Below are 16,537 nucleotides of genomic sequence, written 5' to 3'. Positions count from 1 at the left end.
TGCTCCATAAATAACACAAGTTAGCCCTTATAGCTCAATCCAGCCAAAATGTGTGTAAAATAGTTAGTTCTATATTTACATTCTGTACCAAAATAGGAAACACATGTTCAAGGTCAGACACTTCTCTGAAAACAGTTGTTTTATCTCCAAGGTAAGCTTCACATTAAAAAGGCAACATTTGCACTTTGGAAGTCCGGTAGTATAAGATCACGCTATTCAGCGCACAAACAGCCCCAAATCCTGAAGAGCAGTACATACATGCAAGCAGGCACTCACACATCCAGACAAGCAAAAACCAGGGGTTAATCTTGCAGGGAAAAGACCTTGAGCTGCTCAGCTGGCTGAAAGTCACTCCTTGGAAATGCAGGGAAGGAAGGACATACACCTCCCTCTCTACTGAATATCCTCAAGCAGAAAGATTTGCAGGACAGGAAGATTTAAAACCAGCTGGCCCTCATAAGGGATTGTGGATACATCTGCTCTCAGACATCAGTCTCCCCAGTTTACTAGTGCTCAGCAGAAAGAATGAGCTGCGTTGGACTGACAGTCGATTATTGGGGGATATGATTCCCTTTCTGTAATTAACCTACATGGGGCCGTGACAGTCTCCCAAGACCTCAACTTACTTCAGGAGGAATGAATTGCTGCTTTTCAATGTGATTTTACTTGCTGCATTCTCCAGCCAGAAGTTATCCTTCCTCCTTATAATTGCAACACTAGAAAAATGTGTTCCTAAAGTATGACTTGCCTCAACTTCTAATTGAAATGATTTGAAGTACTGGGATCAAAAAAGACTGCAAGACTAATTTACTTCCCTAAGCAAACATGGAATGCTTTTAAAAAGTTAAGAAGTTAGAACTGTGGACATTATACACTGAAAATATTTCTGCTACAGATGAGCAAACTCATGCATCTCAGCACAACTTCCAGGGCTCCTGCTGCCCAGTTTTCCTGGTGGAAACACAAAGGCTTAAATGGGCTGTAGTTCCAAGTTTTCACACTTAAGAGATGCAACAGGAGGGACTCACCATGTGTGGTCAGGACATCTAACACAGCAAACTTTGCGTTTATTTAAAAGAATTCTGAATTTTACGGCAGAAACTACACTTAAGGCTACATAACCGATCTGTTTAAGCTACAATTTTAGCTGTGTTCTATACTAAAAAATGGCTTATGCTTCCTACTGTAGTAATTTTACTCTTAAAAACCTGAGACATGACTTTACTTAATTCATGTTAAGATCTGGAAGTTCACAGCAGGCTAAAAGCTGAATGCAAAGACAAACAGAACTGAGGTAGTCAACTTTGCTCAAATATTCTGTATGACAGCTACCAATTCATTGCCACTTTAAGTTGACACATTCCTTGGCAGTTCCCACAAGGCTACAGCCGCTTGCAGCTGCTAACCCACTGGTGGGATAGAAGATGTTGCATTTTTCCAACTAAAGTACCTTCCATGCCCGACCCCCCCCAAAGTCATGTCCAGTTCTGCAGTTCACAGGCAGCTGAAGGGCTGCACAACAAAGAAATTACAACTGAAATCTCAGATTATTAAGGCAGTAGCAGTTTTACTTCACTGGATTCACTGATGCAGCTACTCAGCAGATACTGGTGAACCTGACCACAAGAGCTCCAACAGGCCGATTGATTTTTCCCTGTCAATACAAAGCACTATATCCCTGTTCTTTAATTAATGCACACAATTCAGACATAGGTAAGCATCAACTTCCTAAGCCGTCTTTCAGTTAATTCTCAGGAAGAGAGATTAAAAGAAGAAAAGCCATCAAGATAAACAACTGTGTAGAAGATAAAAATATTCAATTAAATATGACAAATCTCAGACAGGAGACCAGCATATCAAATACTGAGCACAATAAATTAACACTAGTTAAAAAGTTTAACAGTTATAAAGTTAACCAGAAAGTTCAGACAGTGCAAACATTTCACAGTAAGAGAAAAATAACCAGTAATTTCTTTTCAAGTATCAAAAGCATTGCTGTTGAGTGATACCATTTCAAACTGTATTATTGCACAACAGATGAAAAATACAGTATCAACCTCTGGGACCTAAGATGTATTCTCAAACCTTTATGTTTTCCAGGTATCAGTTTAGATTGACTGTTTTGTGGATATATTAAAATAATTATCACTTATCAATCTGAGTGCTTCATAATTCAATTTGTACAATTTTAAAGCATTTGAGTCCTGACTTGTATTGCTTCTCAGAGAGACCGATTTAAGGCTAGCCTAGGCCTAATTCACAGCAAACTTAACCTGCAGTTAAGAAGGAGAACTGTGCAAGGTGCTCTCAACTGCGATGTCTTCAGACAGTTTAAGGTTGTACCTCACTTGCCTCAGCAGTGCCATAAGAGTTTCTTTAAATAAAAAAAAAAACAACAAACAAGTCCAGTAGGCACAAAGAATTTCTTACAATCATGATGGAAGTCCTATTATTAAAGTATAATTTTAGGTATATAAGTTTTACTCCATCTCCCTACCTTCCATTTAGGAAAGGGATCCAGTCACTGACAATTCTAATATCACAGAACATTTAATAAGCAGAGTAACATCACCTTTCTCCCTATATCTGCATTTTTTAGTGCACTGGGCATGTCTGCTCCCATAAATTGAACACTTTTCCAGCAGTGAAAATGGTTCTAAAAGGACAGACACTGGACTGAACCACAAAGAGTTTCTTTACCTCTGAACAGGATTATTTGTTACACATTATAGTCAGAAATGAATAAAAACATCCATGCAAGGGTCCTATGGAGCAGCTTGACAGATTTTACTTACTCCTTACCTTGACAGATTTTGCTCATTTCCTTCATCTTATATGTTTTGTCATCAAGTGATTAATTTGTAGCAAGGTGTGCCCTCATGCGCCTCAAACCATCTGATTCTCAACTTATTACAAATACTCAAATAATCCATAGTATTTACATGTCCAAGAAAAAGGAGAGGAAAAAAAAAGGCAAACAGATTAGACTTTCCTTACACATTCAATATAGTTTTTGGTCTAGAGACATCAGTATGATCCTGTAAGATTATAGCTGCCATTGCTACTGGTTTGCTCTTCAACAACAAGTGAGAACATCTGCAGTAATATTCATAACTAGTTTTGAAACACTAATGCCATTACTCATTATTTGAAAAACAAACCAACAAAACAAAATATAATCATAAATCCTATCCCAAATTTACAGTCTGTAAATTTGGGATAGTATCAGTACTGAAATGTATTTGCTTAGCAAACTCTTGAGAATATTCAAACATGATGCATTAAATTTCACAGTAGAACTGGCACATGCTAAATGAAAATGGGATTTCTAGACAGTTGTCCTGGTTACCAGTCTGAAATTCCATTTTGTGCATGTAGGAAGATGTAATGAAACCCAAGAATTAGCTGCTTTACCTAGTATGAATTCTGAGGGGGCTCAAAGCTGCAGAATCCAGTTGTGGATGCAACTGTAAACCACTGGTCTATCCCATTACATTCTTTCCTCCCCCATAAATTGTAAGAATTGACAAAACAAATTACCAGCCTCTTCAGGCCTGGGTTATCAGCAGTGATGACAACTGATTTTTACATGGCTTTTGACTAAACCATTGAGGTATATTTCCAATTTGAGGATGCTTTGCTACCAATCACACAACAGACATAACAAAAAACCCCAGCCCTCAGTCCTATTACAGAAGAGTTCTCATTTCAAATCTTGACTGAGTTGCCAAGGTAGTCTAATACAGTTGGCAAAGTGGATCTTGTTACTGCGTCAAAAAAACCATAGGTTGCAATTCAGGAAAATACTGGCACTTACTGAGATGACAAGGTAAATTTTCCTCCTCTCAAAACTCTGTCTGCTTTTGTCAGCACCTCCCTGACTACTGTGTGCAGCGATACTTGCCAGAGAAGATGAGGTTCAGCAGGTGAGAACTGCCTGCAGAGATAAAACCCCTGTGCTCCACAGCAAGGAGTGCAGCATGAGGGGTATCATCTCAGAACTTCTTCTTGCCCCAAGCTCAAGTTTATGCGCAGAGAAACAATCCTGTTAGCAGGGGAACTAAGTTGGCCACCAGCAGCCAAAGGGTTACAACCAGGCTGGATGAGCAGGAGCACAAGTCTAAAATGAAAAAAAAAAAAAAAATTATAAATGCTACGTTTAAAGACAAGATAAAATAACAAAGGGAACACTAAAAATCACCAAAGAGTTAAACTTCTTGACAAAACATTAACTGGTATTTAGTGAATTAGACTTTTTACCTTTCTGAAAAAGAAAACTGAATCTGATTTTTCTGCGTTACAACATAAACATTATCAGTAAGAGGTTATACAAGTGAGAACTCACTTTCCACCAAGGAGACAATTTTTAAGATTATAATAATGATATGGCCTTCAAAACACAGGTCAGATTTCCTGCTAAGTTCCCAGGCCAAAGCCGGATTTCTGGGATGATTACCAGAAGGAGACATGAAACGAAGGAGTTATGTTTCAGACACATTTCTCCTGCGTTAGTCACTATTCTGCATGACTGCACAGCAAAAAGCAGGGTACCTTTGCTATTTTCCTTTACCTCCTAAACCTGGGATCTTAAAATAGCCATGGCCTTCCCTTCCTATTCCTGACAGTCAGAGCTGACACAAACCTTGGACGTTTTCAGATATTTAATACTGAAGTTTCACTTCAGCAAATAAGGCAACCTACCAATGGGTGCAGCTCTTGTTAAGTTAGAAGCTGGAGGATCCCGCTCTGGGGGACAGGAGTCACAGAAGTCTGAACAGGCTGGGCAAATCAGATTGCCAACGTGTATCCAGCCATTCATCTGAATGCTCACAGTCAGTACCTGGCCTGAGCGGCTGCACAAGTACGCAGTGTCCTTGACCCACACATGCAGCCCTTGTGGAGAACATGAAACCTTAAAATAAAAGAGTCAAGTCTGTATTATGATTTATCATAAGCACAGATTAACTGCAAGTATTTTAATGCAGTCTGAGCAACTACTAGATTCAGGAATGCTTTAAAGCACTGACTATACTCTTTTTGTGCAATCATGCAAATCATCAGCTGAGAATGAGTAAAACTTGGCTTCTGCTAATGACTACTTCTGTAGAGTTGTGCAGTTACTGAACATGACACCATTAGTGAGATAGTCCCAAAGAAAATGAGGATAATGAGAAATAAGTGACATGTGCACAGTGCTTTCCACCTCTGAAAAATCAGTGAGTAATTAACATTAAGCTTCAACAACAGAACATTCCCTGGAAGTATTCCTTAGCTGAGGATAAAGTGTCACAGGAGTAAGATGAAGAATGTCCCTAGTGAGACTGGAAGCCATCCCAGCAGTCACACACTTATCTAAATTACAGGCTTATGGTTGGAAGATAATTGTTTTCAAAGTATGTTATATGATCTACAGATTTAAAGCAGAGAAAATCATGTCCAGTGTGCAGGTGCAAAGTTCTCACAGTCACACCCTACATTTTAAGCCCAACTTTTGCTTTAGGGTTATTAAAAAAAAAACACCAAAAACCCAGCACATACTCACTTGATAACATCCACTACCCCAGTCAGGGTAACTGAGTTTCCTCCTGCACTGTTCCATAACAAAAGCGGATTTCTGAATAAGACACACAGAGTTTGGTCCGTATTTCTCTGCACCATAGTTTTTGGTAGGATCTAAGGTAGAAGGAATATACTGAATTGCAGCTTAACTAGAGGAACAGAAAACCCACATCAAATTAAAAGGCTATCTAATTAATGCTCCCACGTGCAATTCCAAGTTTGCTTCTGGAATATTTCAGACCCTTAATTATTATCAATTTGGGAATTATACCATCTTGAAAAAAATGTGGGAATAAACACAAGATTTAAAAAACAAAGAAGTCAGCTAACCACAAAAAAAAAACCCCAACAAATAAGCACTTTGCATCAGAATTATGTAGGTATGTTTGCTCTGAGGGAATGCCTGCTGTGATTGCTGGCTTGAGGGCAGAGTGTGTTTGTTTGGTTGGTTTTGGGACAACTGCACAGACAGGTAATATCCTATAGCATCCTGGAGCTCTGCAGTACTGAACATCCATGCATTACTAAGAGACAAACCCATGCTGTGATAACTGGAAAAGCTCCTGGCCTTCAACAAAAAACCTATAAAGGTGGAAAGTGGAATTATGTTTCAGAGACCCAATAAACAACCTCCCCATCCTTTGTCTTGTATTTGGATCATTTGGGGTAAGTATTTGTTAATTTCTTTTGCAATTCTTGCATTAGATATGTGAGTTTGCCTCAGGTGTACAGAGTAGTTGTGCTATGCTTCTCACCATAGCACTGTGTTTACACACCTGGTGGTGTGAAACTTCACTAGTGAAGAAACACTCATGCAATTAGTTTGAATATGCAATCTCTGCAATACCACCCTGAAGTCCTGAATACTGACCTGGCTGGTTTTCAATTATTCTACAGTCTGAACTGCGTTGAAATTCACCACTTAAATGCCAGCTGAATTCCTGACTGAAGGGACAATAGTCAGCAATTTCTACTGAGCCACCATAGTAAGGTAATTCTTCTGCTGGTACTCCATTAAGATTGTCAAAGTACTGCAAAACAAAACATAGTAGTGAAGCAGTTTGTGCAAAGGCAAATGTACAACTGTGTTTTAAATAGAACAAATCACTACAGCTGCAAGAACATCAGCTGTTACTACTCAGGAATGCTATTAACAGCACCTCACAATACCCACGAACCAGATGAGCCAGGAATATTTAAGAATACGCAAATAATGCAGAGGTTCACATCTGCATATATCACTCCCAGCTTCTGCTCCTGATTCCCCTTTGTAATAATTTCATTCTTTGGGATGTAAACAGAACAGATTTCTTAGTGTGCAGTGACACAGGGCAGCAGACTGGGGGAAAAAATACCTCAGACAAGACATTCTGAGGGATTTCTGTTACACAGCAACATTTCTATCTGGCATTTGGCCAGATCCAACATCATTTTCTTTTATTAAGATCACAAAGGGTTTTTACCACTCTTCAGACTCCTTGAAATAAACTAGGCAGACATTTTTCACAGTATCTACTGTCATATGCTAGTTCAGAAGAAAAAAAACCCAAAACAAATATAATCATCAGGCTGCAAAGCTCAACAATGAAAATGCTTCAGTTACTTGTAAAGTAGGGTCCATTATACCTGATATTCCTGAGGTAACTGCTTTGGAAATTTCTGCAAGTTGCACACTGCTACTGCTCTTTGGTCCTGTCTGCAGGTTAACTGCAAAGGATTACTCCTCAAAGTGTCGCAGTATGGACTTATTAATTGCTTCCTCAAAAACAAAAAGCAAACAAAAAAAACCAGAATAAAAATCACATCAAATCAATTAAACTGTTTTACATAAGCAGCCTGTCAAGACTGTTCCCATTCTCCCCTACACTCAGTCAATCACACGAAGAAACACCGACCTCGTCTCTGGAGGCTAGTTTTTCTTATTTGTCTGGTGATGACCTTTCTGATTTAAAGAATATCAAGCCAGCAAACAAAGTTACAATGCACTCACCTATTTAGTTTTAATGATATTGCTTTGTAAACTTCAAAGAAAAAACCATACAAGCAAAACAGGCCCACTATGCAGCTGTGTCCTAGAAATGTATGAGGATTGTAAAGAACAAACAAGGTTGTAAGGAACAAACAAGGTAGGCTTGGTCTTGAAGATGGCTATCATCTCCTTCAGTTGCTTTAAGTACAGTCCAGTAATGCTAAATGACACAGGCTGCATTTCCAATTAAAAGGGACAAAGCAAGAAGGCAAACACTTTTAGAGTAAGTCCTACCCATCCTCTTTGAAGCACAGCTTTCTCATAGTGTAAATGCATTCTACACCCTAAGATGTTTGCCTCCGTATTTATTGTATTGGGGGGGATGCAGGGCAGCCTTCCTTGTTCATCTCCATCTACCTCTACTTCTTGTTACTGAGTTACAATTGAAGGACAACTGTAAGCAAGCATCAGGGTTTCCTCTTTATATTTATTTTTTTTTTAAAGACTGTATTCTTACTTTTGTCTCTTCTGGTCAATCCAGAATTTGCAGCTCTTCATTACAAAGTCACAGCCTTTATTGCGTCCCCAATCTAATTTCTCTGCCATGCTGTAATTAGCTTTATACCATCTGTAAAGGTATTTTGAAATGAGAATATAGTTACTTCAAAAATTACTGTTCTGATTAATAAAACAGCAGTTCAAAGAATTTCATATTATGCCTTAGGGTTTTCAAATTAAGAAAAGGGAAACGAGATCCCTTTCTGCCTATCAGAAAACATATTATGATTTCCCTATTTCTCAAGTCACAATGAACTAGAAGAAAATGTTGTGATCTGCAAAGGAACAATGCACACGAAGATGAAATTTTAGGCAATTTCTGCTTTCTATCTGCAAGAAGAGCTGAAAATAATAATCAATATGTACTGCATGCAACTGAAAGAAGACTTACATTAAGACAAAAAGTAAACATATGCTACAAACAGCACTTTGCATTGCAATGCCTGGCTTTTAAAGGCTACATTAAGAATGGGTTTTGAAACACATGAAGAAAAAATAACATACTAGGTATGACTCCTTGTCTAAAGTAATGCTAATTTATGATGACCATCTACTCTGCTGCAGAGGGATAAGTACAAGTGCATCAACTTGAAATAAAATCAAGTACAATGAAAACCAAACACAAGTAAACCAAAACCCGCTCCCCCCACTCTTAATTCTTACCCTGTGTCTTCCATTAATGCTAAGGTGATCCTGGAAAAGACTCGATTCTGAGTGTGGGATCCAGTCATTGCTTCATTCTGAAAGTTATCAGTTATGATTGGTAAGCTGCTCAAAATCATTGTTGTAAGAAAATGCTTCTTGTGGAAAAGCATTTTATTTCTGGTCTCTTTTTACTGTTGACACTCAAATCCCATACTCTGTCATTAAAGGACTGTCCTGAAGCATTACCCTTCTTGTTTACCTCACTGCATAAAACAACCACTAGAAAAAGTACCTCTGCCAAAAATACCACACAGCACAAAGTTACAAATAAAAACTAGCTTAAATGTCAAGAGAGAAATAAGTGTTTCCTTAATCAGGCATGGTTCTAGAGGAGACATGGCAAAAGTTAAACCCAGGGCACATGAATAAAGACAAAGTCCTGGTAATGAATAGAATGACCAAGTATTTAAGAGGCAGAGGGCAACAAAACTCAAAGGAATACCCCCTTTGCCCCAAAAAGGGAGCAAACCCTCTCAAAAGGGTAAATGGCAGACAGGAGTAAGAGACATTTAGCTTTTCAGTAATCACCTGATTTCAAACTCATACTCTGAGACTTAGCAAGAAGGCTAAAAGACAGATGTATCTAGAAATTGAACATCTAAGTATTTAATTGGACTATTAAATTGGACGTTTAAGTATTAAGTACTGTTCGTGATGTATCTCAGTGAGGTTTGATACCCCTGTATTTTCAAGGCTCCAGTAAGTACCACAATAAACCTAAAAATAAAGGCATGGGGAGCAGACATTCCCACATCCCCTTCCATTCCTACTATCAGCACAAACCTCCAACAACCTCTTCTCCCAGTGATTGAGCTCAGTACCCATGCCACCTTGATTTTCAAGCTCCATTCCCTCTAGAATTGGACAATTAAAATGTTTTCGGGCTTCTTCCTAAAAAGAAAACATTTCAACACAACTCTCAAAACACTGAGATGGATACCCACATGCAGTCCTAGTACTCTAGAATTATCTATTAAAAGTATTTCAGCATTTCTTTTTCTATCATTTTGTTTTCTACTCAAAGGCTAAGTAAGCACCCCAACAGCAAGCCTATCACACTATCTATTCATCTCCTTGAAAGAAATGAGCAAAACCAGGGGTAATTAATCCATGTTTGCTCTATACACTCTGTTACATTCAAAACAAAAAGATTATTTGTGGCCAAATGTGATTAACACTATGACTTATTTCCAAATCCAATTTGTTACACATGAGCATATGTTCTGTTGGGGGCACAAAGAGAGAGTCTGAGGCGTGGGAAGCAAGAAAGACTTCCAAAAATCCTTGAGGAATTTCTTTTTAAACATGACAAAATATTAATATTAAAGGAGCAGGAGGTGTCTTAAATCTGTAGGAAAACATCTAAAGAGTACGACTAAGGAACTTCTTCAACATCAGTTTTGCTTAACCTTGAATAATTTACTTTCCAGTCCCTTCATTGTCTCTTACTTTGTCAATTATTTATTTCATACTGTCTGTCACCCATTTTCCACTTTATTTCAGGTACACCCTCTCAGTTACACAGTGTTAATGGCATAGGCTTTGGATCAAACTTTCAGGGAAGAATATTCAATGTTAGGCTATTACTTCTTCAAGAATAAGAAATATTTATGACTTAAGAACATGATGGTAACCTGGGCATACAAAGCTTGAAAGGTAATGCACACGTACCACTACCCGAGGTGTCACCAGAAGATGAACAGCATGGCGCAGCATTTTACCACCACGTATGTCCCACAACCTCACTGCTTTATGAACGACTTTATTGCTCCACTGATACAAACCTAGGCTGTAAGGAGAAGGTTTGGTTACAAATCTTTCCCACAGAGACACATTACTGTGCAAAGATCTATCTCCATAAGAAACAGAATCATAGATAATCTTTATACTCCCTCGTGCTTCCTAAAGTTAAAAATTTTATTATGCAGCATTTCTCCTTTTTAAGATATGTGTTTATTATACACACAACTCTGATTTAACAAGGCAGAGTAAGATTATTAAAAATACAGTCTATAGACTCAAGACGTATTTTCTACAGTTACCAAAAATGTAAAAAATTAAATAAAAATCCTCAGTATTGCTATCATAAAAAACCAAAGCTCTCTACCCTTCCACCTCCTAAAAGAACATCTACAATACCAACTAAACAAAGAAAAAACAATGCAAACTGCTCATTCTGTAAAAAATCAGAAAATTCACACAGCAGATTACACACAGTGTCAGTTCTGCATAACCATAAACTTTGAATGATACAAGTCTTAAAAATGAACTGCACTGATATTGGACAGCACGTGTAATTGTAATGCTTAACGTCAAGCCTTCTGATAAATGAAATCTTGTCTTAGTTTGTGGATATGTGGACAATATAAGTGCTCCATGGCAATGTAAAGAAAGATTAGAAAACCACCACACACCACTGTTTGAACATAACAAAGGAAAGTAATTCAAATAATGGAATGAAGTTGGGTTTTCGACAGGCAAGAATACATCCTAAAAAAGCAACACAAAAACATCCTTCAGTGGGACTACCAAGAGGTCCAAAAAATATGTAATACCTTTCATTAAAAGGAGGAAGTCCATCTGCAAATCTTGGAGTCAAAGGTTTTCCATCATCATCACGATAAAATGCAAACAGTCCAGCAGAGAAACCCTTGAAGTTAAAAAACAAACACACAGAAACCTTTGGTAAGACATTCATATACACAGCCAAACACCATGAAAGAGTTCCCACACCCACCACTGTCACGCTGGAAGTACAACACTCCAAGGCAATTAGCACAAATTGAAGGAGGCAAAGCAAGAGCTTTCCTCCACCAAACATTCTTCTTTGGCAACAAGCTGGAGGCATGTGAGGAAGGAGGCACCAATCTCAAGGCAACATTTTATCAACCCTTACCAGTGCATGGATTATCTCGTGCTTCACTGTAGACAACATGCCAACAAATTCCTGAGCTTGTGTTGAAATCATGTTTGGACACAAGTTAGCATATCCTGCTATTGGCCTGGAAGACAGTTTCAAAATTAAATGGTTTTCAGTAAAATACTACAAAACTCAAATCATTATTCACTTGAAGCAGCACAAGATTTAAAGAAGATATAGACTAATGTAAAAGTATGTCCTTCCTAATCATTTATAAATATCTGTTAACAATACAGTGACTAGTTTACTGGTGGGATGGGGTCAATCAATCTTTATATTCAGTATTCTGCACAGATGTCAGTGACAATAATGCAAGAGACCTGAATTTTAGGTAAGATCCTAGTGAGGTACAAAGTCTGTAACAGTGACTGCAACTGAAATGGAAACAAAAGCCATGTAAGTAGGAACTTGCACTCTTTAAGCTTGTGAAATCATGACATTCACCTCAACAGAAACAGGATCTTGAGGTAAAGTTTAGCATTAACAGTGGAGGATCAGCTTTGAGTCATGTGCCTCAACTTTGCTGAGTTAAGCACTATTTGACGGGTTTGCTGATTTTACATAAATGCAGCGCTTGTCTAAGTCAATAATGACTCCTGCTTTGTTATACAAAAAAGGCAAACAATCAAATTCCACACCTGAACAATTAAAAAACTTCAAAGTTTAATGAAAAAGAGATTTGCAACAGAGGGAATACTTGCCTGTCCATTTCAGCTTCCAGTTGGCAGTAGGCTGCATATGCAATGATATTTTCATGGCCACACCTTTCAGTAGTGAGAGCACTAACGTAGAGCAAAAAGTCAGCATCTCGAACCCCTTCCTGCTCAGGTGAGCCTGTGGGCCTGCGGTGCCAGTCATTGTCATTGTACACCCTGCATTGCTTTACAATGTTCAAATGGAACAATTAAAATACTTATGACCAAAATTTTGCATGACACAATTCAATTAGCTTGAATCCAAGAAGAAATCCTGCTGCAAGACAGCAGAAGAGAATAAAATGCCCTGTGAAGAACAGTAAACAAAGCCAGAGCCAAGGAATAACTTTCAAATGACTAGCTCTTTTTATTTATCACACACAAGGAAGGTGGCAGCTTAAAACAAAACAAAACAAAAGCCTGCCAAGCTTCCCAGAATTAGCACCCTGTACTTCCTATAAATTAAAAAAAATATATTGTCTCACAAAACTAGTATACATAAGTAGCAATAGCATTTCTCATGTAATCTGCTATGTTTTTAGTGATATAGTTGAAATTTCCAAGTTAAAGAAAAGAAAACCAGAAATCTACTGATCACATACTGTAGTTGAATCAAAAAGTCATGCAAGAAAACAAGTCTGAAGCATTTCTTGCACCATGCTCCTGAGTCAGTGGATAACCTCTTCAAACATGGTCTTCAAAAATCAACTACCAACTCGTGAAAATCCAACTCATTGACCAAGGTGAATAACAAAGTGACTAGTGGCAACTTAGCAAGCTCCAAATCTCATCCTCTCTGTACAGGCCATTAAAACACAGGCTCAGAAGATAGTAACCAGTTTTATCTGAATTTTGATTCAACAATACAAACTACAGAAACTCACACTAATTTAAGTTGATCCATTCTTTCATTCAGACTTAGAGATCTCCAGCAAAAAGGTTACTTATGCACAGTTACCAACATTCACTTTTTCATTAATTACCATAAACAGTAATATTTCAAAGATTAGGAAACACTTGGATAGCTGAGCTTACCTGGAGGTGTTTCTCAGGAACTATAACTGGCCCACACCTTGTATAGTCTGCACAGGCTTTTTGGCAATATCTGTGAGGGTCAGCTTTCCTCCTTAAATATTGGTTTGTCACACATTGCCTTCAATGAAACATGGGACAGTCAACACTTTTATTATTAAAAGAGAACTATAGAATAGTCTTACAGCACTATATTGGTACTTAATATAACTTGCACAGTGAAAATTGTTAATTACCCTGCCAGGGAAGACATAATGCTTCCAGTTGTTAGTGGAGCATCCACAGGTTCAAAGAGAGATTAGGAAAAGGTTCATAAATGAGGGTACACATAAAAGAGAACTGGCAGCATGTATAGCTTTGAACATCTTTGCTATAACAAATGCAGGTTGTCATACATGAAATCCCTAATTGTGCTTGGTCTTCGCATATTAAGTGCTTTAATTAATTAATTCTGAGTTAAATATTTTTAAATTGAATGTTAAAATTAACCCATCAGCCCAGGTACAAAAATCAAGTTCCATTATCAGTGTTTTCAATTGTTCAAAGTAGTTTATTAAGAGAGTTGCACCCTTCCCAGTTAAAAATTCCCCAGTTAAAAATCCCAACTTATGCTCCCCTTTCAAACTTCAAACCACCTGTACACCATAAGAGTTCTCTTTCCTGTGTTTACTGTAGACTTTTACAAGTGTTTTAAGATATGTTGGATGTATTTTAATACTTTTTTTAGGTGTTTTTACTTGCACTTTGGTTCCAAGGCTAACTCCAAAAAAACCCCAGTTCTAACAGCCAGCAGCTATTTTTAGCCCCATAACCCTTACCCTGGAGGCAAGCTCCGTGGCAGCCTGAATTTTAATGACGGCATTTTAGCACCCTTATCTCAACTAATACCACCCCTCTGACAACGATGAACCATTGGTGGATGGAGATGATCAGTCAAAGGGAAAGCACCGATCACTTTAAAATGAAGGGGCGGGCTGTGGGCGGGCTCTGGGCGGACTGGGGCGGAGCAAAGGCACTATAAAATAACGAGACAGCGAAGCGCCCTATCTCGCTCTCTGCAGGCTAGCTGGGTGGCTGCCAGTGGTGGGCGTTAAAAGCCTTACTCCTATTAAGGAGCCTTTAATAATTTTTTTTCCTGACTTTTAGACCAGCTAAAAGTCAGCCCAGCACTGCAAGTCCTCTTCTCTACCTGAGGTCCAGTGCTGTCTAAGCCAGATGTCAAATCCCTGTGCTCCTGGGGCATACCATCTACCGAGCCATAGGATCCCAAATTTTTATATTTTTCTAATTTCTGTAATTTTTCAATTTTTCTGTTTTCAATAAATTATTTTCATTTTTTTTTTAACTAAGAGTTGTCTCATTTCTCACAATTATTAGAAGAGAACTATAGAATAGTCTTACAGCACTATATTGGTACTTAATATAACTTGCACAGTGAAAATTGTTAATTACCCTGCCAGGGAAGACATAATGCTTCCAGTTGTTAGTGGAGCGTCCACAGGTTCAAAGAGAGATTAGGAAAATGTTCATAAATGAGGGAACACATAAAAGAGAACTGGCAGCACGTATAGCTTTGAACATCTTTGCTATAACAAATGCAGGTGTTGCTTGGGGAAGGTTGGCAGATTCGTAAAAGAGCATCTGCCACCCCCACTGGATCAGATGGGTCACTGATCAGATTCAGCAGGGCACTTCTTACTCTTACTCTAATATTCTTTTAAAGGCTATGCAGCACAACATTAAATATCAAACATAGCAAGTGATTTTCAGCACACTTTCACATACCTGCTCAGCAATATAGCACCTACAGACTTGCGCACTTGAAACGTCTTCTCCAAATAAGATATAGCTTGTGGGAAGAGTTTGTTCTGAAAAGAACAGAAATCAGAGTCACCCAGCAGCAGTGCAGACACAACTCACCCCAAAGGCATTAACTACCAAGTTACATGAAACTTGCTAGATATTGTGGTATAGCAGAATAGGGGAAAGCCTGGCTCTCTAAGAAGTTCAATTATTATCAACATATTTACGAGACACTTTGTTTCAGTATTCCCATATTTTGTTATTGGAATGACAAAATGGGAAGGAAACCAGTACTAATCAGAATGTACAGCTTCAAAGAGGCTTTTAACAACTATATACACATTTCTCACTGGTATCTTCGCACCTTGGGAAACAGCAAACACCTGTCGAACAACATGCAGCAGAACTCTGGAATCATTTGTAGTGGAGGTATAATCTATACAAAGCTTTGGTTTTCTGGACTAGAGGAATATTAAATTGCTGGCATTCAAGGTTTTAGTTAAACTAGCCTTAGACTTCATCCATGTAGTAAATTATATACAAACAAAAAGGGAAAGGAAACATAACGTACCTTTATAAGCTGTCTTTTCTCAGGCAGCAAACTATATTTAAAAACAAAACATACGATCTTTAGTTAATAAGGTTTCCGTTCTCAGCCATGGAGGAAAAAAAATTTGTCATAACATTATACTCACTCCTCAACGCTTCTGTCATATACAGTCTTTATTCTTAGCTGTTGATCCACGTTTCTCTTCGAGACGTGATTTTCCTTGAGAGGAACTTGATAGACAACCTGGCAGGGAGAGGCATGAGGCGCTGGATGAGGCAGCTCGCCCGGACAGACACAGCACCCCACGGCCCCGGGCCCTCGGCTCCCTCTCGCCACAGCAGCACCGCTCGGTGCCAGCCACTTCCAGCCCTTCCCTCACCGGCAATGGGACGCTCTGCGCCCCCTGCCGTCATTAGCGCCCACAGACGAGGCGGCGGGGCCAGACCCGGCACAGCCCGGCCCGGGAAAGCCGAGAAGGGACGGGAAAGCCGAATCCAAGAGCGGGAACGGCCAACGGGGGAGCCTCTGCTCCCCAACACCCCTCGGAGCCACCTGAAGACCCCCGGCCGCCCCACCTGGTCGCTGCTGGGTACGCGGTGGTCACAGGAGGAAGAGGCAGAAGCTGAGGGAGGCAGCGGCAGGACCAGCAGGAGCCCAGCGGTGAAGGCGGCGAGCGGCGGGCGCCAGCATCGGGTGAACCGGGCGCGCCCGCCGCCCGGCTCGGCGGCCATTTTGGAGTGCCCCTC

The 16,537-nt window shown here is 39.2% G+C and overlaps 1 protein-coding gene across 1 annotated transcript; it reads right to left on the bottom strand.

Annotated features, from left to right (window-relative positions):
• Positions 1-124: 124 nt before the first annotated feature.
• LMLN (leishmanolysin like peptidase) lies at positions 125-16,537 on the bottom strand. Its single transcript, XM_039554973.1, has 17 exons — positions 16,367-16,537; positions 15,937-16,034; positions 15,813-15,843; positions 15,224-15,306; positions 13,442-13,559; positions 12,413-12,591; positions 11,688-11,793; positions 11,347-11,441; positions 10,463-10,580; positions 9,575-9,682; positions 8,750-8,826; positions 8,046-8,156; positions 7,186-7,318; positions 6,431-6,590; positions 5,543-5,673; positions 4,702-4,912; positions 125-4,120 (listed from the first exon to the last, which is right to left on the bottom strand). Exons 1-17 carry the CDS (start codon positions 16,520-16,522, stop codon positions 4,026-4,028), a joined length of 2,010 nt encoding a protein of 669 aa, XP_039410907.1. The 5' UTR covers positions 16,523-16,537; the 3' UTR covers positions 125-4,025.

Source organism: Corvus cornix, chromosome 7 (assembly GCF_000738735.6).
Source record: "Corvus cornix cornix isolate S_Up_H32 chromosome 7, ASM73873v5, whole genome shotgun sequence".
NCBI lineage: Eukaryota > Metazoa > Chordata > Aves > Passeriformes > Corvidae > Corvus > Corvus cornix.
Note: the sequence above shows the minus strand (reverse complement) of the source record. Positions and strands in the feature narration are given on the sequence as shown.